The sequence below is a fragment of the Sinocyclocheilus grahami genome, unplaced genomic scaffold (assembly GCF_001515645.1).
Source record: "Sinocyclocheilus grahami isolate Dianchi unplaced genomic scaffold, SAMN03320097.WGS_v1.1 scaffold1032.1, whole genome shotgun sequence".
NCBI lineage: Eukaryota > Metazoa > Chordata > Actinopteri > Cypriniformes > Cyprinidae > Sinocyclocheilus > Sinocyclocheilus grahami.
Window position 1 is genome coordinate 67,191 of NW_015506211.1, and position 26,055 is coordinate 93,245.

A 26,055-nucleotide genomic window follows, 5' to 3' on the forward strand; every position below is an offset into this window, starting at 1 on the left:
AGTCCCAGCGATTACCCCAGTCCACCCTGCTTTCTCTTTGAGTGCAGAGAGCCATTAGAGGAGGAGGAGGTTCTATAGGAGTCACTCCTCCATGGGCTGGATTTGGATGCTGATGTGCTGCCGATCAAACACTGGAACACTAGAACTTTCCTCTCAAACTTTATCAACAACAAATCCCTTCATTTACTGAGGCCGAGTGGGTTAACATGCTTCATCCGTGAGCATCTGAGCGCAGGACTCTCATTTAGCCTTCGTTTCTATTTATTTGTCAGATTAAATCAACAGGTGACTCGCGTGATGCCCAGCCAGACTCTGCGCCCGCGTCTCTGCGTCCTGGAGAAGGGCGAGAACGGATACGGCTTCCATCTGCACGGAGAGAAGGGCAAAAGCGGCCAGTTCATCCGCCTGGTGGAGCCCGACTCCCCCGCCGAGGTGTCCGGTCTGCGCGCCGGCGACAGGTTGGCGTTCGTGAACGGAGAGCGCGTGGAGAGCGACAGCCATCAGCGGGTCGTGGCGAGGATACGCGCGAGCGCCGGGAACCTGGAGCTTATAGTGGTGGACGTGGACACCGACCAGCTGCTGAAGAAACACGAGCTGAAGTGTTTGAAGGAGTTTGTCACGGAGGGCGTTCCGGTGCCCGAGTGTGAAGATGAGGCCGAGGTCAGCGACGAGATGATGCGGGAAGACACGCCGCCGCCGGTGCCGGAGAGGAACGGAGAAATCATTCCCGTGATGGAGAAACTCCGAACATCCGTGAGCTCAGAAACGGTGAGAGACCAGCAGAGCATTGATTCACGCGCTCTGATTCAAAAGTATGGTGCTAGTTTTAGAAGTCAAATACAGTAATAAGTAGGTTGCTGTGTTTTATGCACTCCTATTGTACGTTTATCTGACAGAAAAGTGGTACCTCGGTATTCTTCTGTATACTTTAATGCATCATGCTAACACGATTATGAGAATCATTTACCATGGTATAATATAATGGACATAAAGGATGTAAAGAAGTATGCTTAACCGTATACTTTTAACACTTGTAGTGTACTTCAAATCTTAAAAGTATATTTAAAAAAAAAACTATAGCAGAGACACTTACATAACTGTTTCACAATTCAATTAAGTACACTTTTAAAAAGTGTACTTTTGTAATATTGTCAAATCAAAAGATTTACTAAGTTTGTTGTGCTTTAAAGAAGAGCACTTATTTTGATGTGTTGACTTACATACTAAAGCAAGTTACTTTAAAAGTAAATAAATGCAACTTAAGCATTATGAATGGATATGACATACAAGTTTCAATTGAAGTTTATTTTACCATATTGAAAATACATATAAAGATGTACTTAAAGGGGTCATATGATGCTATTTCAAGTGTTCCTTTCTCTTTGGAGTGTTACAAGCTGATTGTGCATAGATAAGATCCCTGAAGTTGCAAATACTAAAGTCCTTAACATGGTACTGCCACAGTACGTTTTGTAAAGGTTAAACTTAAAGGGATACTTCACCCCAAAATGAAAACGTTGTCATTAATCACTTACACCCATGTCGTTCCAAACCCGTAAAAGCTTCGTTCGTCTTCGGAACACAATTTAAGATATTTTTGATGAAAACCGGGAGGCTTGTGACTGTCCCATTGACTGCCAAGTAACTTAAACTGTCATCGACATCGTCAGAATAGTCCATCTGCCATCAGTGGTTCAACCGTAACGTAATGAAGTGACGAGAATACTTTTTGTACGTGAAGAACACAAAAATAACAACTTCATTCAACAATTCGTCTCCTCTGTCTCTCCGCATCACCGTAGCGCCATTTTGGAGAATATGCGCTAAATGCAAGCAGCGTATGCTGTTCTGTGTCAGCCGCAACACAAGGATACGTTTTCTACATGTATTTACGCTTTGATTTGCATGTAGAAAACGTATCCTTGTGTTGCTGCTGACACAGAAGAGCGTACGCTGCTTGCATTTAGCGCATATTCTCCAAAATGGCGCTACGGTGATGCGGAGAGACACAAGAGGAAACAAATTGTTGAATAAAGTCGTTATTTTTGTTTTCTTCACGTACAAAAAGTATTCTCATAGCTTCATAACGTTACGGTTGAACCACTGATGGCAGATGGACTATTCTGACGATGTCGATGACAGTGTAAGTTACTTGGCAGTCAATGGGACAGTCACAAGCCTCCCGGTTTTCATCAAAAATATCTTCAATTGTGTTCCGAAGACGAACGAAGCTTTTACGGGTTTGGAACGACATGGGGGTAGGTGATTAATGACAGCATTTTCATTTTGGGGTGGAGTATCCCTTTCACCCTAAACTCTAATCCTAACACTAACCTTCGTCTCTATAATTAGTCATGCTTAATTCACAGAAATGTCTCATTAAATCCGCTAAGTCAGTTCAATTCGATTGATTTTTTGTTCATATGTGCAGTTGAAAAATTGCTTTGTACTCCTCAAGCAATTATAACAGTGTGCAATGACAACTGTGAAATACACAACTACACACTGTAGCGCACTTGGCAGATCACATACCTAGGGGTGGCTGGCGTGTTTGAGGAGAACGTCCTCCACAGGAAGACAGTTAGTTCTCACAGAAGACAAACAACTCCATTCAGCCTCGGTCCAGAGTAAACACAATTTCACACCACAACCGGTCACACAGTTCCAGGATGTCTTGAGAACATTGTTACCTGGAACACCATCATTTAAAGCTGCTCACCTGATGAACAGATCATCTGTGTGTTTCAGAGCTGAAAGATTATATTTTGCTCAGATGAAGTGCAGCTGTCTGAGAAAGCTCTTGTTGTGTTTTTCTCACGCATGGCTGTTTTTTCTGTTCAGACGGTTGTAACCGCGCTATCTTGTGTGTGTGTGTGTGTGTGTGTATGTGTACTGCTCTCATGATAATGATTTGCACATCACTCAAGGAGGAAAAAGGCCAGACTCCTCAACAGCTGGCCTCCCCATGGTGACAGTCCTGTTTACCGCCTAAACCCCCTTTTCATTCTCATGTCATCTGCATAACCAAATTACCTACAATGCCCTTCTGGCATTGTGCTCTCAGTGTGTGGATGCGTTCTGCACCTGTAGTGATCTACTGTGTAGTGTAGACAGTCTGATCAGATGAGGGCAGGTATGTATGAGGGGCGCCAGGAGAGAATGTCTTCTCTGAGGGTCACATTGACAATTTTGGCTTCATCCTGAAAGAAAAGTAGGTTTATGATACATCAGAGAGAATATGTTAAAGGGGTCATATGATGCGATTTCAAGTTTTCCTTTCTCTTTGGAGTGTTACAAGCTGTTCGTGAATAGATAAGATCCCTAAAGTTGCAAAGACTAAAGTCTCAAACCCAAAGAGATATTCTTTATAAAAGTTAAGACTGGTCCACACCCTCCTAAAACGCCTCGTTTAAACACGCCCCCACATGTCTACATCACTGTGTGGAAATATTAGCATAACGCCGCCCAAATGTTCACACAAAAAAAGAAGGCGTAACTTTTATTCTCGCTGTAGTATTGTTGCTGCCGCCGCCATGTCGTGAAGTCGCTGTGTGTTTCGTTGTGAAAGTGAAACTACTTTGTTTGGTCTTCCAAAAGAGGACACGACTAGAAATCAGTGGTTAAGTTGTATTTACAACACTGTTCCAGAACACTTCAACCCAAATATTCAGATGTGTGCGGCACATTTTATGGAGGACCATGGAGAGTAGACTACAATGCCGGTGTTCTGACAAATATTTAAAAGATATTGTCTTTAATATTTAAAATTAAATAATTTTCATATTTAAAAGATTTGTCACTGATGATTCAAACGTGAGTTTTGGGCAGTGTAGTGTAGCGCTTGTTGTTTGTCATTTCTCTGATCACAAATGCAGACATGGTTTTATGTTTACGTGGCGCGATGCAACGCGTAAAAAGACAGTATAAGCCATTATAATCAGTAATTATGTCCCCACTGGATGCAACAAATGCCTCGTTTATAATGTGTTTTAATGTTTTTGTCTCGTCGCTCCGGGACACAGCATCACAGTATGGTGAGGGGCGTAACATTTCCGTCACACGCTTGAGGTATTCGGCCAATCACAGCGCACTGGATAGCTGGCCAATCACAGCACACCTCGCTTTTCAGAACGATGAGCTTTGTAAAAATCGACGCGTTTCAGAAAGGCGGGGCATAGAGGAGAAACAATAATGTACAGTATGTGGAAAATAATGTGTTTTTTGAACCTTAAACCGCATAAACATTGCATTACACACCAAATACACAAAATAATGCAACATCATATGACCCCTTTAAACTATAGTTTAAACAGTATAAGCCTCCAGTCTACTTATGTTGGTTAATTTTACTTGACAAACTGTACTTTTTGTACTATATGGGTATATATACCCATTGCTGATGATGAAAAATATTCCATATAGTTTCTTTAAAAACATGTGATTGTTACTCCTCCTAGAGCTTTTGTCCATCAAATCCAATCTATCTATCTGTCAACTGCCTAGTAACCTCTCAGAACACCTTAGCAACCGCTAATCAACCCCCGCCTAGCAAACACTTTAGCAATCACCTATACACTCTGAGAAAAAAAAGGTACAAAAGCTGTCACTGGGGTTGTATCTTTGATTAAGGTACACCTTTGTACCTTATTTACCCCTAAATAGTAATTTTAGTACCTTAAAAGTACATATTATTACCTAAAGTGTACATGTTAGTACCTAAATGGTACATTTTAGTACCTCTTGAAAAGGTCCCACCTCAGTGACCGCTTTTGTACCTTTTTTTCTGAGAATGTAGTAGCAACGCTATAGCAACTCCCTTGTAGTACCCTAGCAACCAGTGTAAAAACATAGTGATCAACCACACTGAAACTGTTCTAGCAACTGTTTAAAAAAACCTTAGCAACATTGTGAAAAAGATGTACACTTTAGCATCCTTTAAAAAAAAAAGACTACTCGTTATGAAAATAATATACGTTAACAGAATATACTCAAGTGTGAACTGAGTCTAATGTTTTTGGGCCCTTAATTGCATTTTAATTGTAATTAAATGACAATGTATTATAGTTTAAATTTATATTAAATGCAATTAGTTGAACCTTATAGTTCTTTTCAGACCCACTTTAATAGGCCTTAAGTACATCTGTATATGAAATTTCATAATTGCTTCTGTTGTCTTTGAAATATTGTTAAACTACTGCTGATGTACTGACAAACATTTATGATCAACTCAAATATATATTTTAATATAATTTCTTTTGAACCTTGTGTCATATATATATGTAATTACACATTTGTAATGATGTAGTTGTAATTTAATACATTTAAAATATATTAACTATTATATCAAACAACACACTACAGTTAAAATTCTATTTAAGTGCTTTACATGTGCTTTAGTAACATAGTAACATACTCATTTATAACCTTTTATTTTACATTATTAAAAAAGTGAATGCACTTTTACTACTTAATTGTGTAGTCACAGTAGTCTGAAAGTGAACTCTCTCTAAGTATGCTTAAGTGGCCTCTTATTTCATTAATATTATATTATCTGCAAATACAGTTAAAAAATACTACAAGTGCACATTCAATACAATTAAGCACACTTCTTTTTCTTCAAACTAGCCTTCAAACAGATTTAGGTTTGAAAAATGTTGTCACGCCAACAATAAGGTTGTCTTGTTGTAGTTTAGTATTTGTGAGTACTTGTGAGACAAATGTACATTTACATATTTTCTCCTTAGTTAAAAATAATTCAGAGGAGTCACATTAGTGACCTAGCAGTTAGTGTATGTCCTACTACATATTAAGTCACAATACTGTTCCCTCTGCTTCTCCAAATTATTTCCTGCCTTCTCTTTACAAGTATAAAGTGGCAAAATAGGCAAAAATACATCACATGCTGCACATAGGACTCCACATAGATCGGAGTTGACCCTCGGTTAAAGAACTACCCTTTAAAACCTGCTGAAGTTCCATCTTTTTGCTTTTGTGATCACACAAGAGTTGTAATTCTCTTTTGTATTACAACAGGAGCATTTGCATGAGAAACTGAGAAAACCCGGGCTGTGTTCTGATGTTTTCATGACCACCACATGACTCTTCCCATAGTTTTCCTTGTTGCTTTCCTGTACTGATCCGAGGGGTAGTCAGAATGAAATCTGTGAGGATAGCAGGGCTGTTTTTCGATCATGCTCAGATGACTGGTCTTACATAAGCCTTCTCTCTGAGACAATTACTTGCGTGGAAGTGCTTTTGTGTTGGGTTAAATTGACTGTGACTCTCCAGGTCAACTGCTGTTTCTTGCGTAACTCCTCTGTCAGGAAGAACTAGGGTACGTCATCCCGTGGCCGGGCACATTTACTCTGGAATCTCAGTGACCGGGCAAGATCCCTGATCTATTTCATATGAACTTGTTGTAAAAGCAAGTTGGCACAAAAAGGACTTGGAGGAGATGCTGATTTCATTTTCCAGCAGGATTTGGCACCTGCCCACACTGCCAAAAATACCAAAAGCTGGTTCAGTGACCGTGGTGTTACTGTGCTTGATTGGCCTGCAAACTCGCCTGACCTGAACCCCATAGAGAATCTATGAGGTATTGTCAAGAGGAAGATGAGAGACACCAGACCCAACAATGCAGATGAGCTGAAGGCCGCTATCAAAGCAACCTGGGCTTCCATACCACCTCAGCAGTGCCACAGGCTGATTGCCTTCATGCCACGCCGCACTGATGCAGTAATTCATGCAAAAGGAGGCCCAACCAAGTATTGAGTACATGTACAGTAAATGAACATACTTTCCAGAAGGCCAACAATTCACTAAAAAATTTTTTTTTATTGGTCTTATGAAGTATTCTTATTTGTTGAGAGTGAATTGGTGGGTTTTTGTTAAATGTGAGCCAAAATCATCACAATTAAAAGAACCAAAGACTTCAACTACTTCAGTCTGTGTGCATTGAATTTATTTAATACACGAGTTTCACAATTTGAGTTGAATTACTGAAATAAATGAACTTTTCCACGACATTCTAATTTATTGAGATGCACCTGTATGTACCAATGGCAATGAACTGCAGTATTTACCTACTTATGTTTTACTAAAACATCATATGAAAAATGCCACACAGAGACTTTTACAAACATTCTGTGAATCATGACACAAAAATGCTATTCACTTTAATGGACAGTTTGAACTGATTCACAAAAATTAATCTCACTTTTCCAACTCCTAATGCCATTTTGTTACTAAAGTTTAAATCGCAAGCATTATTAAAATGCTTATCTGTCTTATTACAGATCCTGTCCTACAGGTCACAAAACTAGTGTAATGATGCAGTCTTTAAGAATTAATCACCAAATAAAAATGGTTTTGAATCATCACAATATTCATGGCGTTGTTTAAGTTTTATATAGCCAGCAAAATCATTACAAATATATTGTTCATATTCAATATGGATATGCATATTTCTAATTATGCTTAACACTAAAATATTTAATTTCTAGAAAACAATTTTTTTTCTAAAAATCAGACTGGAAAATTAATGGAAAATCAATTCATCAAAAGGTGTGGGAAAACTGTGAGAATCATGGGTTTGATTCTGTTTGAAATGTAGTCTTTTTTGCATGAAATTCAGTACATTTTGATTTTGAGTTTTTAATATAATCACATTTATATTGGAAACACTCATGGAGAGACAAGATCATGTGATCGGGGTGTTTTTGAAAGCGGATCTTCAAAGAGACTGTAGTCAGTCTGTGGGAATCTGTCCTTGGAGCCGCTGGCAGAGCAGTCACTCCAGAAAGCTGAGAGCGGTTTCCTCTGATTGTTTTCATGGATGTGCAGATATCACACTTCCTCTGTCTTCAAGCACTGATCTAGAAGCAGTGCTCCCACTCTTAGTCTACCAACAACAAGAAGAACATCTGACCCTGGATCTGTCTTTGTTAATCACCAAGAAGTTCAGGATCCAGACAAAGGAAATACTTTTGGTCTTGTGGTTGGATCCACTTAAAATGTAGTTAAAAGAAGTATTTGTTAGTTGTAGTGTGGTCAGCAAAGCTTTTCTTTTCATGTAAATGGCTTTTCTTTGAGAACTTTATGCAACAAACTCTTCTCACTTTTGATGATTGGTTTAGTCAGGCACTTTCACAATAGAGCTTTTGGTCTGTTTGACTTCAGCGATTGTTTTGTTTGGTTGGCATGAAACCAGTTTTCCAAAAGCTGGTGTGCACCAGTGAACAGAAACTAGGTGAAACTCAGGTCGAAATCATCTTATTTAATCATGTGTATGCAGAATGTTCAAACCAGTTTTATTTTATTCTCATTGGTCCACGTCAGTTTGATTTACCAACATCTGGTAACTTTCTGTCCTAGATCTGTAGCTTTTTGACCTGCTACATTGTTGTCAGTGTGAAAGCCAAGAATTTAGAGATCAAATCACACTGTACCTTTAATAAACAAACACCAGTCTCTCTGTGGTATGGCCTGAAACGGATGATTGTTAGCATGTAAACACAGACTGTATAGATGGAGGTGGGTGGGTGCAGGTTCCTCTGAAAATAGTCGGGATTGCTTGTGTATGTGTGTTCTCTGTCTAGTGTCCAGGGTGGAGATCTGGTCTTTCTATTGTGAGAGTGGGCCAAACCCACCTCACACTCATAGACAGGTCAGTGGTTTTGGGTGGCTGGTCAGAGGAAGGGCAGGTGAAGAGGGTTTTTTCCTCTTGGGGTTTGTGGATGGAAGCTACTCTGACAATAAGCAAAAGGTTGTATTTAACAGAGTCTGAATTGAAATGGCAAACTTTATCAACCTAAAATAGATTAGCATCTCCGCCATGGCCAATGACTTTGCTACAAGCAAAGCAACATGTAAAGAGCTTGTATAGACCAGTTCAGATCATGGTTCATGAATACATGCTTTACAATGTGTTCAGACAGAGATAATTAACTAAATAATTGGTCCCAGAGAGTGTATGTATATCAAAATGTGGAAGGGGCCATGTATCGAACCCTGAGGTACCCCGAGTGGGTTTCTGATGTAATTTAGGCTGTTTTCTTACTGTTTCTATTTTTGGGTCAGAACCTTATGGTTGCATCATCAACATGAATACTGTCATTCACTGAAGTGACTCAATAACACAAGTGTAAATGTGTCCTTAGACACTCCTCGCTTACAGGATACCACGAAGGATATGCCCATAAGTTTGGAATCAGACCAGTTGAGTGGTGATAGATTTGAGAGTGATAGATTCGCTCCCAGAGATGAGAAATAGACTCTGCACTGTCTGGAGTTTAGTTAAAGACATAATAGGGCTCAGTTGTGGGATATATTTGCACATTTAATAGCTCTGATACCATTCCGGGAGAGTTCAGTAATACACCACTTGTTACCAGAACAAGAGTACAAGTTCATTATTGACTCATGGACACTCACTGTTTGTTTTTGTTTTACGTCATCTGTGGTGTTGTAGACTAGAGCTGGGTAAGCTTGACAGTGAGGTTGATCATTTGCAGGCCATTTAGTCTAATATGTGTGAACTTTGGACCTGACAGGGTGAAATGAACCTGTGTGAATGGAAATGTTTTTCACTTTGTTGAGAAAGATGTTTAATTTTTGTGGAAGCTGTAATTTGTCTTATCAAGCCTTTATATCTTAGCACAGATGTAACTTGTGTCATACAGTGACCATGTGGAGATCAGTCCACTGTAATACGTGCCATTCATCTACAGGAAGTTCACTAGGGAATTATTTATATATTAGGGTATGTGTAAATATTTGTTGTCAGAGGGTTTACTTTTCAGTGTATTCTAATAAACTGTTGGTCAAGATTGTTGTATTAGAAAACCTACAGAATATAGTTGTCACAACCCATCTACCATACAGTACGTGTCTACAGTAAATTATACGGTGTTTTCAATCCCTGATTGTAGAGATAGACCAACATTTTGGATGTCTCCCTTATCTGGCTCATCCATTTCAAGTTTTGGAGTCTCTGCTAGCAAGCTGAGTTGAATCAGGTGTTAGACAGAGCTTGGAAATAGGATGTTGGGCCTGTTTGTGTGCCACAAAGAACAGAGTTAAGAAACATTAGTATAAACCTCTGCAAATCTATCCATTCATTTTCCAAGCAGCTTGTCCTATCCTATGTAGGGTATTGATGATGCTAGTGTCTATCCAAGTATCACAGGCTGTAAACGGGGAATAAATAGTGTTGTAGTACTCCAGACAATACCAGACTCTGACTCAAGTCAAGGTCTGAGACCATGTTTTTAGGAGCATGTGGAATTGGTATAGACTTGGATGAACTGGTCTTAACTAGTCATAGAAAAATGGTCTTGGACTCGGACTTGAGACAGACTTTGGATGACACTGTGAAACACGCTGAACCAAGAGTATCTAATCCTGCTCCTGGAGGGCCACTGTCCTGCAGAGTTAAGTTCCAATCCTAATCAAACACACCTAAACCAGCTAATCAAGGTCTTCAGGATTACCAGAAACTCCAGGCAGCTGTGTTTGGGGAGGTTGGAGCTGAATTCTGCAGGAAATTGGCACTCCAGGAGAAGGATTGTACAATCCAGGGTGGGATGGATGGCCAGTCCATAACAGGGCTAATATACACATTCACAAATTCATATTCTGGATTGTGGGAGAAACCGGTGCACCTGGAGGAAACCCATGCCAATACGGGGAGAACATGCAAACTGAATGTAGAGTAACCTCCTGGATAAGACAGGGCTCAAACTGCCGGGACTGTATTTTCAAGTATGTAAGCAATACAGGGGTGACTGAAGAGTCATTGATGACATGATTGCGGAATTGTAAATGGTTGATAAGCTTGTCACAGTCTGAACAGGCAGCTGCATACTAGCGCTCCTTTGCTAAATGTTTGCCTAGTCAAAGCTACATACCTGCATAGTATTGGGTACAGTCATTTGAATATGCAAAGCCAATAATTAAGGCTGGTTTTTTGGGCTTTATGATTCACTGTGTCTACTATGTTATATAATTTTCTGGGCAATCCTTTATCACTGAATCAGCAGTCAACAAGAAATTTCTAACAAAAAATATAAGCAAGGAAGAACTATAAATTTTATTTCTTGATTATTTAACTGGCATTTCTGCTAGTGTTGCAATGTATAGCATGAGAGTCAGAAGAAACACTTCAGACTTCAGATCAGCTACTCCTTTAACATCTAATCAGCTGACTCAATTTACAAATATGATCTTGCTGCATCATGAAATTTTCAGCTATGAGAAAATATTCATGGACACTTTGGAAATTGCAGAAATGTCTGCAATGTCTTTGTCTGCATCAAATGTTATGCAATTTAGATACAGTAGGTTCACTTGGCAACCATCTTAGCAATGCCTGCAGACCGCTAGGCTATTTGCTATGTAAGTATTATGCATGCAAAAAAGGTCTGATAAATTTTAGTTCTTTAATTCTAATGTATCAAAAACAAAACAAAACAAATTTTCTGGATGGTCTGTCTAATGTGCATTTGGAGTGTATGACGATACGATGAAAGGAAAAGGGAAAGGTATTGTGATTAATTTTTCCAGATGGCTTCTTTTGATATTTTCCATATTTTTGCATATCTCACTTGAACAGCCTGTTTCAGATCACAGCCCATCATGTCTGTGCTTTTGAGGATTTGGATGTTGTGATACAGTATATGTAATTTTCTCTGTTTGGGCGTGAACAGAGATTTACTTTTGTCATTTGGATATTTTCCTGGATTTTGAATGATTTAACCTCAGCTGTGTTTCATTAACAAAATTCATTGGTCCCCCAGTAAACTGCAAGTAGTAAAGCAACCCAAAATATATACTAACTCCCTCCATGTTTCAGAGTTTGGAAGATCTTTTGGTGTTGGCAGTTGCAGTGATTGTGTCGGGTAGGCAGGGCTGATCTCAGGTCAAGGCTGGGGTTGTGTACACAGGATGTTCTGTGGAAGCCAAACCTTGGTTTCTCCCATTTTAATTTCAATGTTTCCTCCTCACAAGATGGACAGGCTTTTGTGATTGCAGCAGATTCCTCAGATTCCATGCCCTCTCTGAGATTCCTCCGCATGAGATGCACAACACATCCTCTGTTGAATTGATGTGGCCCGTGGTCCAGCATGGCAGCAGAGCATTTACCATTGAGGCGAGAAAGAAATGGGATCAGTCATTTAATTTTGTTCAGCCGATTAATCAAAATTGTGATATGGCTTATAAAATCGCTGCGATGTCATTGAATAAATATAAGCTTGGCATGGTGTTCTTTTACACGTTTACAAGCTGTTTAATGGCAGTCAGCGGGTGTTGCAGTTCATCAGTCCAAAAGAAGTGAAATAAAGCGCACCCATCCATAATAAATAATTTGTAAAGAAGAATGTCGGAGGATTTCAATATAAGCCAAGAGGAGACTGGTTTTCCTTTGCTAAAGTAAGGAAACTTTGCTTCCTTTGCTCCTGTTAACAAACGTTGGTTTCACGAGACTCACCGGCGCATGCGCAACGCCGACATCTTACGTCATCGTCCCGGAGCTGCTTCCGTGTACAACTGTTGGCGCAAGCTAGATTAAATTGATTATTATGTTTTAAATATGGTTATTTTTCTTACAAAATCGCATCGATTCGCTTACAGGACGCCTTTGTTCACCCGTGTGCAGCCGTGTGAGGCACTTTTTTTATTATGGATGGATGCTTTTTATTTCACTTCTTTTGGACTGATGCACTGCAACACCCGCTGACTGCCATTAAACAGCTTGAAAGATCAAAGACAATTTTTAATATGACTGGATTCGTCTGAAAGAAGAAAGTCATATACACCTAGGATGCCTTGAGGGTGAGTAATTCATGGGCTAATTTTCATTTTTGGGTGAACTAACCCATTCATTCTTTCAAAACAGACCTATTCAAGTCACCTAGTGAAAAATTTGAAATATGTATCGCAGAAAGTCTTCTACGTAACCAAATGTAGCAACGTTTCACTGGTGTTTCAAAGCATTTGATCCACATTTACATAATCCACAGTAGAAAGTCTGATTGATTGCCGCCAGGGCAGAGCGCCAGGCTGACGGCTCTGTGATGGAGCGTGTGAGTTGTGCCGTGGTTCAGGGTGGATGAAGGCGGGTGGTGTTTCCGTATTGTTTCTGACAGTGGTAAGCAAGTGTGGTTCACAGGAAGTCCAGCTCTTCCTGCGCTTGAGCCCAACAGAGAGGAAATGCTGCCGTAGTGCTGTGTGTAAGAGTGAGAATGCTGGGACGGGAGGACTGCTCTGCGGTGGAGTTTTATGTGCTTAATTATAATTGTTCATCTTGTTTTCACTGTTGCCATTGCTTATATTTGCAGTCATGTGATCAAACCGCTGACGTAATAAACTTTGGATCAGAAAAGTATGATATTGCATGGACAGTCCCTGACAGCCTCGTTTTTGTTTGTGTTGAACTAAATATGGCACCTACCCAGATTTAGGTTTATTGTACCCAGCAGGAAAATTAAATTGTTTCCCGTTACAAACCCACCTGCACTCTTAAAAATAAAGGTGCTTCACGATGCCATAGAAGAACCTTTTTGTCTAAATGGTTCCATGAAGAACCTTTAACATCTGAAGAACCTTTCTGTTTCACAAAAGGTTCTTTGTGGCGAAAGAAGGTTCTTCAGATTATAAAAAGGTAAGAAAGAGATGCTTCTTTAAAGAACCTTTGACCGAATGGTTCTTTGTGGAACCAAAAATGGTTCTTCTATGGCATCGCTTGAAGAACCTTTTGAAGCACCTTTATTTTTAAGACTGTGTGTTGAAATCAGTTTTTTTATTGTATGGTTAAGTATAATCAACGGTGCATTAAATACAAATAGTAATTTGAATCACTGTCCAAAAAACTATAAAAAGACCCAACTTGGAGCGGAAGGGTGTTATTTTCCTGGATGACAATGCACCGTATGTGTACCATGTGAGATTAGTGAAGGGCGGCTCATAATCAGGGGACCTCATCCTGTGCGCTGTCCACTTCCATCACATTCAGGACAAAGGGCAAACATCCTTCTGTCTGGGTCTATTCCTCAGTCCAGCAGCACAGCCCAGCAGACAGGACTGGAGCCCGTAATGAAACCCTTATGAAAATGAAGTGCACTTAATTGCATTGAATGTGCTCGCAGTGTCATTCCCAATTTAAAAATAAACTGTACTAAAGGTGCTTCACGATGCCATAGAAGAACCTTTTTGTCTAAATGGTTCCATGAAGAACCTTTAACATCTGAAGAACCTTTCTGTTTCACAAAAGGTTCTTTGTGGCGAAAGAAGGTTCTTCAGATTATAAAAAGGTAAGAAAGAGATGCTTCTTTAAAGAACCTTTGACCGAATGGTTCTTTGTGGAACCAAAAATGGTTCTTCTATGGCATCGCTTGAAGAACCTTTTGAAGCACCTTTATTTTTAAGACTGTGTGTTGAAATCACAAAAGTTTTTTTATTGTATGGTTAAGTATAATCAACGGTGCATTAAACACAAATAGTAGTTTGAATCACTGTCCAAAAAACTATAAAAAGACCCAACTTGGAGCGGAAGGGTGTTATTTTCCTGGATGACAATGCACCGTACGTGTACCATGTGAGATTAGTGAAGGGCGGCTCATAATCAGGGGACCTCATCCTGTGCGCTGTCCACTTCCATCACATTCAGGACAAAGGGCAAACATCCTTCTGTCTGGGTCTATTCCTCAGTCCAGCAGCACAGCCCAGCAGACAGGACTGGAGCCCGTAATGAAACCCTTATGAAAATGAAGTGCACTTAATTGCATTGAATGTGCTCGCAGTGTCATTCCCAATCTTAAAAATAAACTGTACTTTAACTGACAAGTCTACCTTTTTATTTTATACTTGACTTGAAGACAGGAGCTTCCAGTGTAGAAGAAAGTGCAGACATGTATAGGAATAGCACAGTAGGGATGTAATATAACACTAATAATTTTTTTTTTAAATGATGTACTATATACAGAAATAGAAGTATAGGAACAAATGTAATTGTTTAGATAAATGTACAGATATGTTTGTTAGTGTGCAGATATGTTATTTACAAATTGTGCAGTTTAATATAAATATAACTATGTTAGTTGTGATGGACTATGTATAATTATAAAAGATTAATTGTTCAGGCTGAATATAGCCTGTGGGAAAAACTGTTCTTGTGCCTTGCTGTTCTGGTGGTCAGTGCTCTGTAGCGCCGACCAGAAGGCAACAGTTCGAAGAGAGAGTGGGCTGGGTGTGAGGGGTCTTTTTTTAGCCCTTTTCCTCACTCTGGAGATGTAAAGATCTTGGAGGCTGGGCAGAGGGGCACCAATAATCCTCTCAGCTGTCCTGACTGTCCGTTGTAGTCTCTTGATGTCTGATTTGGTAGCTGAACCAAACCAGACAGTTATGGATGAACACAGGACAGACTCAATGATAGCAGAGTAGAACTGTTTCAGCAGCTCCTGTGGCAGGTTGAATTTCCTCAGCTGGCGAAGGAAGTACAACCTCTGCTGGGCCTTTTTTGCAATGGAGTCTATGTGAGTGAAATTGAAGAGGATCCATCAAGGGTCTAGTGATGTCCTTCAGGTAGGCCTGGACCAGTCGCTCAAATGACTTCATGACCACAGACGTGAGAGCGACAGGTCTGTAGTCATTAAGTCCAGTGATTTTGGGCTTTTTGTGGACCGGAATGATGGTGGAGCGTTTGAAGCAGCAGGGAACTTCACACAGCTCCAATGATCTGTTGAAGATCTGTGTGAAGATTTTCAAAGACTTTTAAACAGGCAAGTGAAACACCATCTGGTATACTTAAGTACACTTTTAAAAACGGCACTTTGTAAAAATGTCAAATTTAAAGGTTTACATTAAAGTACATTTTAAATTATGTTTTAATGACCTTTTGTGATGTTATAAAGATGTACACATACACTTATTTTGATGTGTTGACTAACATACTAATGGGCTAATAAAGTACCTGATTATAATTTTGTTAAATGTAGTGTGTTATTCGATATTACATTTGCAGTTAATACAGTATATTTTAAATGTATAAATTGCATCTTGATGATTACAAATGTGTAATTACAAATATATGTAAATAAAATATATATAACAATATATATACAAATATAAATAAATATGTTGTACAAGTTTACATATAATAGAAATTATACTTTATTTTACCATAAATGCTCGTTAGTACATTCATCAATACATTTAATCACCATTAGACAGTTGAAGTAATTATGAAATTACATATGAAGATGTGCTTAAGTCCTACTTAGGGTTGCTCAAAAAATAAATAAATACAATAGAATTCTAACTCTCTAAGTTCAACTAATTTTATTTAATATAAATGTAAACATCAATACATTTTATTTTTATTTGTATATAACATGCAATTACGTGTCTGAAAACATTAGATTAAATTCACATTTAAGTATTTTTTTTTAAGTATGCTAAAGTGTACTTCTTTTTCACAAATCAAAGGTTCTCAGCTGGATGAAAATCACATGAAAATTAGTCATTAAGTGCTCTTTTGTTGTGCCTTATACAGTGATTTGGATTTGGTCAAGGGCCAAAAACATAAAGACATAAAAACTAGTCTGACAAGCTAGCAGTTAGTCAATGAGTAAGAGTCTTACTTTTCGGATTCAAATTAGACCAGTCTACCTATTTATGTAATTGACGGAAAAAATAGATGATTAACTTGGAAGACTAGACTAAGCAGTTAACGTAACCGGCCTCAGGATTTAGTGAGGCCGCCTTCTTGGATTCTGAAGTTAAGGACTTCTGCTCTTTAAGATACTATATAAGACGATATCCTATAAGATGAAAGGCACAGACAATGAGATGCCAAACTTCCTGCGTTCCAGTGGCACGCGCTTGTGTTTCATTGTGCTGATGTTGTGTTGTGTCTGTCCTGAAGGACTTGAAGACCCATCTCAGACCCCGGCTATGTGTCATTAAGAAAGGCCCCAGTGGCTTCGGCTTCAACCTGCACAGCGAGAAGTCCAGACCCGGCCAGTTCATCAGAGCTATAGATGACGACTCGCCAGCACAGAGATCCGGCCTGAGGCCCAAAGACCGGTTAATACAGGTACAGAGACACATTAGACGCGTTCCTAACCATACATAGACACACTTAGGAAAAAGCAGTACACTTTAGCATACTATAAGTGCTATTAAATGAATTATAGTTTACATTTGCAATTTACTTTAGAGTGCTTTTTTGACCCCCTTAAGGAAGACTTAAAGGGATAGTTCACCCAAAAATGAAAATGTGATGTTTATCTGCTTACCCCCAGGGCATCCAAGATGTAGGTGACTTTGTTTCTTCAGTAGAACACAAACTGAGATTTTTAACTCCAGCCGTTGCAGTCTGTCAGTCTTATAATGCAGGGCAATGGTAACAAAATCTATGAGAGTAAAAAAAACATGCACAGACAAATCCAAATTAAACCCTGCGGCTCGTGACGACGATTTTTGTTTTCAGGAGTCTAGACTGTGACTAAATAGAAAAACGTGACAAGATATCTGCGCTGATAAAACTGCAGGATTGCCCAACTCCTTTTGATTACGCGCTGCCATGAAAAACACTGAGGATGTCACAGTGGATTAACCAGGGCAGCGCTAAAGCAGTTTCAAAGCATGACGACCTATTTTAAATTTGTATAGAATTCGGCTTTACAAACCCCCATCAGACCCCAAAATAACACCGCACATACTAATATATGCCAGTGCCACCATACTTTCCCATTTGATTACTCACAGTACGTTAAGACAATTGTTTTATAAAACGGAGAGTTACGGTCCTTGATTCTGATTGGCTGAGCCACGTTTTAAGCTGTTGTAAATTACTCTACAAACACACACCTTTGTTTAAGTTTGTGTGTTGCTCTGCAGCCACTTTGTTGCAACCACAACTGTTTCTGAGGAGCTACATTGTTTGGTGGAAGAATACTGTTTTTATTATCATTACACTTTATTTGCTCTGTTTTATTTTGTGAAACCGTACTACGTATATGGAATAACCATTTTATAAAAGCAATAAGCCTCGTGAAGCCGTGGTTTACAGTGAATTTATAACAGCTGGGGGTTTTAAGTTTAAGTTTAAATATGGAAATTAGACATATGCACAATTTTGTGCATCATTTTTCAGAACAGAAATCTGATTGTAAATTACTCTACAAACACACACCTTTGTTTAGGTTTGTGTGTTACTCTGCAGCCACTTTGTTGCAACCACAACTGTTTCTGAGGAGCTACATTGTTTGGTGGAAGAATACTGTTTTTATTATCATTACACTTTATTTGCTCTGTTTTATTTTGTGAAACCGTACTACGTATATGGAATAACCATTTTATAAAAGCAATAAGCCTCGTGAAGCCGTGGTTTACAGTGAATTTATAACAGCTGGGGGTTTTAAGTTTAAGTTTAAATATGGAAATTAGACATATGCACAATTTTGTGCATCATTTTTCAGAACAGAAATCTGAACAATGGATAAAGTTAGGTTTAAAATTCTTGTTTTATTTTGGATGTCTACTTGTCTCACCATAAATCAGAAGATAATAAGAGAAAATGGCCTTTAAAGATATGTATGGTAATTGAAATCTACAGATGCAAATAGATAATGTGTAATATAAATGCATTTTGGAGTTTTTATTTCCACTAGTTTGAAAGAAGACAAGTTATTAAAGAAAAAAAGAGACCAAAATCTCAAAACTTTCACCAGTTTATGGGGTGAAACAAAACAGTGGCCTCTAGTGTCTTGCCTTAAATTAATTTAAAAAGCCACAAAATAATTAAAGATAAGAGGGCATAAAATGTCCCTGTATGCTATTTTATGTTTATAACATGTTATAGTTAAGCAGTATCACAAGAGTGCTGTTTTTCCTGAATGTCTGCACAATTGCAAATGTAATGCCCAAAAAAAACCAACTATGTCATAAAACATTTTGGGTTAAAAAGAAATTAATATTTTGTGATTTGCATTTTAGACACAAAATTGTCAATAGTACTCTATTTTTGCTCTATTTCAAGAACTGTTGTGCGTCTCTGATCAACAGACAATGGTTGTTCCTGAACGGATTCAGATACGTAATAATTTTGTAGACAACGTAAATAATACTGAAAATAAAGCACAATTCTTGAGTTTAGCCACTTCATCCGGAGCGAGAGCCACAGAAAGGCCACAAGGGAACAAGTGAAGGGAGGGAAGGAAGCAGAGGGAGGAGAGAGATGGAGGGGTCTTTGTTGTCCCAGAGGGGCCTCCAGGCCTGGTACTGCGAGCCGGGCTCTTTGTGTTGGACAGGCAGCTATTGTTCCTGCTGAGCGCACATTGTCCGTTTCCTCTCCGGGCCTGGGCTCCACTAACAGACACACCCTCCTTCCACATATAGACGCACAGAGAGACGGAGAGAGCTGTTCCCAGAGCTCCTGTATATTTACACTCTGGCTTGTCAGTCGTGAAGTTTTGCAGCATGAATCACCTTCTACTTTATTTGTGTTTCAAAGAGGCAAGAAAAAATGAGGTTAGAAAAACTGAAGAGTGAGTAAGGAATGACAGCATTTCCATTTTGGGGTGAACTTTTCCTTTAAAGGGGTCATATGACGCTTCTAAAAAAGTACATTATTTGGTGTAAGCAGCACTGTTTTATCATACTAGATACATTTGAAAGTTCTGTTATAATGCTACTCTGTGCGGTCGTCACCAGTCTATTAAAACGCACAACATATTAAAGCGTCTTTGGTGTTTCCATGTTTTCTACAAAACAAAACCGGAAATCGAGGGTGTATGACGTCGTTGGCAGGCGACACAATGACACGATGGACACGCTCCCTGTTACTAGTTAAAATTGCTTATTTCTCTGGATTTAAACATTCTTCGAAACATTTGGGATAATGCAAGTACACAAGTCAGCAAAATATATAAAACTGTTCTAGTGGTTTTTGGATATTTTAATAAAAAAATCTTACATATTGTGCCTTTAAGCTAAATTGTTATATTATCATAAACACACTTGTTTGTAGCACAAATAATTGTTATTTCTTAATAACTTCTACTTATTTACCTATAGTGGCTAATGAATCGTAATTCTTGCACATTCACAGAAAAGAGCTTACTTCCACTTTCAAAAATAAGGTGGATTGTATACTACTATTTGAATTACATTTCATTGCATACTATATACTCAGTATACTGTAAGCAATATGCTATAATCCAGTCATTGTTTAACACTTAAAGGCATAGATCAACCAGAAAATGTCAATTCTTTCACCATGTACTTTCATGTCATTCCAAACCCATAAGACTTTGAAACGTCTTTGAAACACAAATGAAGATACTTTTAATATTCTCTCTTCATTTTTGTCCATCCACTGAAAGTCCACACAACCAAAATGTTCAAGCTACGAAGTGCATAAAGAGATTGTAAATCCATATGAATCAAGCGGTTTAATCTAAGTCTTCTGAAGAGACACGATCAATGTTTATATGTGAATAAAAGCCTAAAGTGATTCAGTTCTTCAAACTGTATAAAGAGTATGTACTAAATACTAAAATGTACTATGTAAATGTAAAACTTGATGTACGAAAATAAACACTTCAAATTAAATTTATAAAAACTTTAATTATCAACAAAATACTAATAAATATGACTAATTAAAATCTAAATGAATAAAGAAAATATATTACACTATTACACTACAAAAAAACACTGGATTAAACCACTCGATTCATATTTAATGCGTCAACATTTTGGTGGAATTCAAAGGAAACGGGGTTTGGAACGACATGAGGGTGAGTAAATGATGACAGAATTTTATAGTTTGGGTGAACTGTGCCTTTAAGTGTGAGTCAGTTAGTCCTGCATGTGTCTTCAGATGAGTCATTGTTTGTTCTCAGGTCAACGGGGTTTTGGTGGATGTGAAGCAGCATGCTGAGGTGGTGGCTGCTATTAAAGCCGGGGGTGACAGCACGACACTCTTGGTCGTAGATCCAGACACAGATGCTTTCTTCAAGAAGTGTCGAGTGACGCCCACTGCAGATCACCTCACAGGTACAAGCAAAACTCTCACCTGACACAAAATATAAAGTAAAACTGTTTTGTGAAAGAAGATTTCCACAGGTTTCCAGCAGCTGTAAGTGTCACGCTGCCTCTAGGTGGCGTCTGACACAGAGTCATTGTCTAGCAGGGGCCACTCAGGCATGGCTTTCTCTCTGGTCTCTCACACCGCACTGGTTTTGGGTTTCCTATTAAGCAATTTAGTTTGTCCGTCTCGTTGTATCACTCAGTGCCAAGGATCTCCAGTGAAAGCACAGTGCCATGGAAACCAAGAGTGTGTGTGTTTGACACAAGATTAGTCATGAGTAAGTGGAGACACAATGTTTACTCATTTTATTTACCGAGCAAGCGTTTGGCGTCAGCACTAGTGGAAACTTTCCTTAGCTGCTATCGCTGATATCACATTTAATCAGTTCAATTGTAGAGACTCCATCAGTCTGAGTGAAAACGGGAGGATTGAGCAGACGAATGCTTTTAGACGTCTCCGGTGATGCTGTTCTCACTGAGGGTCATTTTATACTCATGACGAGTCTGTTTAAATGCTCTTTATCTGCGATTCGATGTGAATAGTTCTTTTCAGCTCACAGTCAGGCTGTGGGATTAGCTGTCACACACCCTTCATTAAACTGGGAACACTGTCCCGGGACCTGTGACGAGGGGCCCACTAGGGCAGTGTTGCAATCATCGTACTTAAGTAACAGCAAAGATATCTATATAGAAATATTATGAAGTTAAAGTAGATTATTAGAAAAATACCTGTATTATAGAAACTGATCTTAAAATGACTTAAAGGTCCCCTGAAATGCTTAGAAACACGCAGCGTTACTCTGTGTTGACGTCATTTTAACTGAAATAGGAAGAGAGGGCGGGACATATCAAGCAGCCCCGCCCCTTTTTAAAACAGCCAATAGCGTTTGTTTATATCACGGCATGGGCTAGAGCCGTTGAGTATGCCAGCCACAATCTCATCCATATTGCTATAAAATATAGCATTCTGTGTAGAATTCAAATAGCTCCGATACATTTTGTGGTCTGTGGCGACTCGTGCATGTGATCCGCTCCGTGCTATCGTGTCTCTGGACCGGAGCAGAGTGTGTGTGCGGTGCGGTGGTTAGTGTGACACAGCGTGAAGCCAGACTTCTTTTTTTCCTCAATGGAAAGCATATTTACACTGTTTGAATCGTTCCCTGTCCCCTATATAGTGCACTACGTGCCATTCACTGCACAGAGAATACTAATTCTGTGGACAAGTGACCGATTTCAGCCGCGGCTTCAGCATCTATTTTATAGTGCAGGGGGCGGGGCTTCGGATTCTAGAGAGCATTTGATTGGACAGAAAGTTTGATGAGAAGCTGAAGTACGATGTGACGTCAAAAAAAATCGTTGAGCCGTTTTGGCGGAAGTGACGAACTGCAAGCTTTGAATGCTTATATCTTCTAAATCTGAATTTTGTCACTGTTTTGGAGCACACTGCCTTATAGATAACCTTAAGACTAACATATTGATACTAACACCCAAAAAACTTTAATTTTGATTTCATGGGGACTTTAGGTATCAGAAGTACAAGTAAATATTGTAATGGCCAGTGTTGTTGGGGAAAGTTACTTTTGGACAGGAAGCGAAGTGGCGAAGTGGGAGGGGGACGGGATCGGGAAAAGGTTTGTGAACCGGCACTCAAACTCGGGACGTCCGAAGCATAATGTGCTAATGTGCTTACGCGCTGCCCACGAGGCTATCAGTGCCGACAGTAAAGTTACTTTTAAAAGTAATGCATTACAATATTGCGTTACTCTCTAGAACTAATTGCATGACTTAGTTACTTTTTATGGAAAGTAATGCGTTACGTTACTTTTGCATTACTTTTTCTCATCTGGGCTGGGCTTTTTTTTTTAATATATAAGGTTCTATTTTTGGTAAATACAAAAGTCCTTTCACACCAAAAGTGAAATCAACAAGCCTCAGGCTGAAGGAAATGTAAATTCCCATCTGTACAGTAGAGGGCACAGCTCAAACAAACCTTTCAGCTGTGCTGCTATTCTGGATTAAGAATAGGACGCAGGAGAAGAAAGTTCAACACTCTTCAGCATTTAAAAAAAAAAAGAAACACAAATGTTATGTTTATCTAAAATCATTTTTGCTTATTAGTGCGGTTGAACTGGATCATCGAAGGTCAGCAGCAAAAACATTAGTTAATATAATAGGATTAAATGCATAAAGGATATTTGTGTTATTTTAACATTTATTGCAGGTTTGCTTCATATTCTGAGTTTGCATTTCACTGTTTTTATTTATTTTGAGGAATACTGAATCTGTTTTTGTGCAAGTGAGATATGAGTAAAGTCATATTCACATTTAGTCCAGAACTACAGTAACATCATGTTTACTCAGCGCACACAATGCCTCTGCACTTACTCCTGATTTCTCTCAACATAAGGACAGGAGAGCTGTCAGTCAATAAATGGGAAAACAAAGTAACTGGTTTTACCCGTTTGAAAACATATAGCTCAGACATTTTCTTGTAAATTAAAAAGTAATGAGTTACTTTACTAGTTACTTGATAAAAGTAATCTGATTAAGTAACTTGCGTTACTTGTAATGCATTTCCCACAACACTGGTAATAATGGCACTGCTGATTGAATGGATGGCAGCCTATAGCTGAGTGTGAGGATATGTAGGAGTTAAAGGGTTAAAAAAATGTAAATTTCTCATAATTTACTTAGTTCATATTTAATCCTAATAATGCCGCATCACCTTACTGAATTATTGAATTATTCATTTTTATGTTTAAAAATAAATTAGCATATGCAGGAATTTGCATAAGCCAACATGTATAAATGTTTTAAAGGGGTCCTATCTAAGTACTAACTTCCTTTAGTGTGTAATGTTGCTGTTTGTGCATGAAAAAGATTTGCAAAGTTACAAAGCACATGTCCTTAAAAAGTCTTAAATGTATCAAATTTAAGGCCATAAAAAGTCTTAAATGATACAAGAAAGTCTTAATTATGATTTCAAGAGGTCTTAAATTTGGGGACGGAAAGACAAGAATTGCGATTTGGCTTAATGTGACGATTAAACTTCAAAAGGCTGTGATTTCATTAAATAAACATGAGAGCTGCATGTTTCAAAGTCAGATGCTGCTGTTACCGTGGAAACCGCATCATTTCTGCCGTTCTGAAAGCGCCTCCTGCTGGCAGAGAATGAATGTGCATTTTCAATCAGCCCGTCTGCTGGTTTTGTTCAATATGAAAGTTAACACATGTTTGTACGCCGCAAACACGCAGAGTTGTAAATGCGCACTGGTGGATCGACAAGAAGTTAATGCATTATAAAAGTGTAAACAATTAAGACAGTAAAATATATTTATGTTAATTCATATAATAATTGATTGCTTATAATAGTTTAAATTAACATAATAATTCATACTTTTGACTCATCCATTTTCTTAAAAATGGTTTAAAGGCTGAAATGTGAATTTTATTGTTTGTGTTTTTGTGAAAATCTATATCTGAACTGAAAATCATATTTTATGGTTTAATATTTGACCATAGACATATGCCTACCCCGCTCATACAGTATTAATTTTATTTGTGTAGATTCTCAGTCAATGTTCCCTCTAATATTTTTTCTTTCTGAGCAAAACTTTTCTCTACTGGGCGGACATTTCGGCCGCACCTGAGCAAAAACATTCTTTACAGACATGTACAGCACACATACAAAAAGTGTGTAACTTTTAACTTTAATGTGCTAATTATATTTGATTTGACCCTTGATGTAACTAAATGATACACAGGTTACCTGAGAAAACATTTTTTACAGTGCTGTGTTAAATTAAATTCTATTAAAAATCTTTTTTTTTTATCTCACGTAGAACAGTTTTTATAATTATATTAGCCTATATTATATATTGTAATATAATATGAAAAAATTAAGCAGATAGGCTATTTCTCATGAATTCCCTTTTTGAGGTCAATTATTTACTAGGTATCTAATATATAATGTAATATATAATATAATATAATAATATACAAAAAATTTAAGCATTTAAACTGATTGATTTAAAACATGATGCCATTTTATTTCACATGACATTGCTTTTGCATTGGCTCTCGTGTTGAGCTTTTTCATCCGCAACTCATTTGGCGCACATCATTCTCATTCTATGAAACCTGTAAACCGAATTCACCGGTTCTAACTCTATAGCGACACAAATTGTATAGCAGTTTGCCCGAGCATTGCCGTTATTTCGCATTTACTAGAATTAATTTAAAGGGGTCATATAATGCCATTTCAATGTTTCCTTTCTCTTTGGAGTGTTACAAGCTCTTGGTGCCTAAAGAAGATCTGTAAAGTTGCAAGGACTAAAGTCTCAAATCCAAAGAAATATTCTTTATAAAAGTTAAGAGTCAACCACGCCTACCTAAAATGGCTCGTTCTAACACACCCCCACATGTCTACATCACGATGTGGGAAAATTTGCATAATGCCGCCCAAATGTTCACTCAAAGAAAGAAGGCGTAACTTTTATTCTCGCTGTAGTATTGTTGTTGCCGCCGCCATGTCATGAAGGCACTGTGTGTTTCCTTGTGAAAGTGAAACTACTTTGTTTGGACTTCCAAAAGAGGACACGACTAGAAATCAGTGGTTAAGTTGTATTTACAACACTGTTCCAGAACAGTTCAACCCAAATATTCAGATGTGTGCAGCGCATTTTATGGAGGACTGTTTCCTGATCCTGGGAGAGTAGACTACAATGCCGACTGTTCTGACTCACAGACTGTTAGTAAGTTTTTTATATTTAAAGAATTTGCCACTTAACGATTCAAATGCGAGTTTTGAGCAGTGTAGAGTAGCGCTTGTTGTTTGTCATTTCTCCGATCACAAATGCAGACATGGTTTTATGTTTACGCAGCGCGATGCAACGCTACGCGTAAAAAGACAGTATAAGTCATTATAATCCATAATTATGTCCCCACTGGATGCAACAAATGCCT

The 26,055-nt window shown here is 38.4% G+C and overlaps 1 protein-coding gene across 1 annotated transcript in view; it reads left to right on the forward strand.

Annotated features, from left to right (window-relative positions):
* Positions 1-26,055, forward strand: part of nherf1b (NHERF family PDZ scaffold protein 1b) — a 46,847-nt gene continuing 20,792 nt past the window's right edge. The window contains exons 1-3 of the mRNA XM_016251154.1: positions 1-768; positions 16,922-17,092; positions 20,904-21,057. Coding sequence (XP_016106640.1) covers positions 298-768; positions 16,922-17,092; positions 20,904-21,057 — 796 coding nt within the window. The 5' untranslated portion in view covers positions 1-297. The remainder of the gene's footprint in view (positions 769-16,921; positions 17,093-20,903; positions 21,058-26,055) is intronic.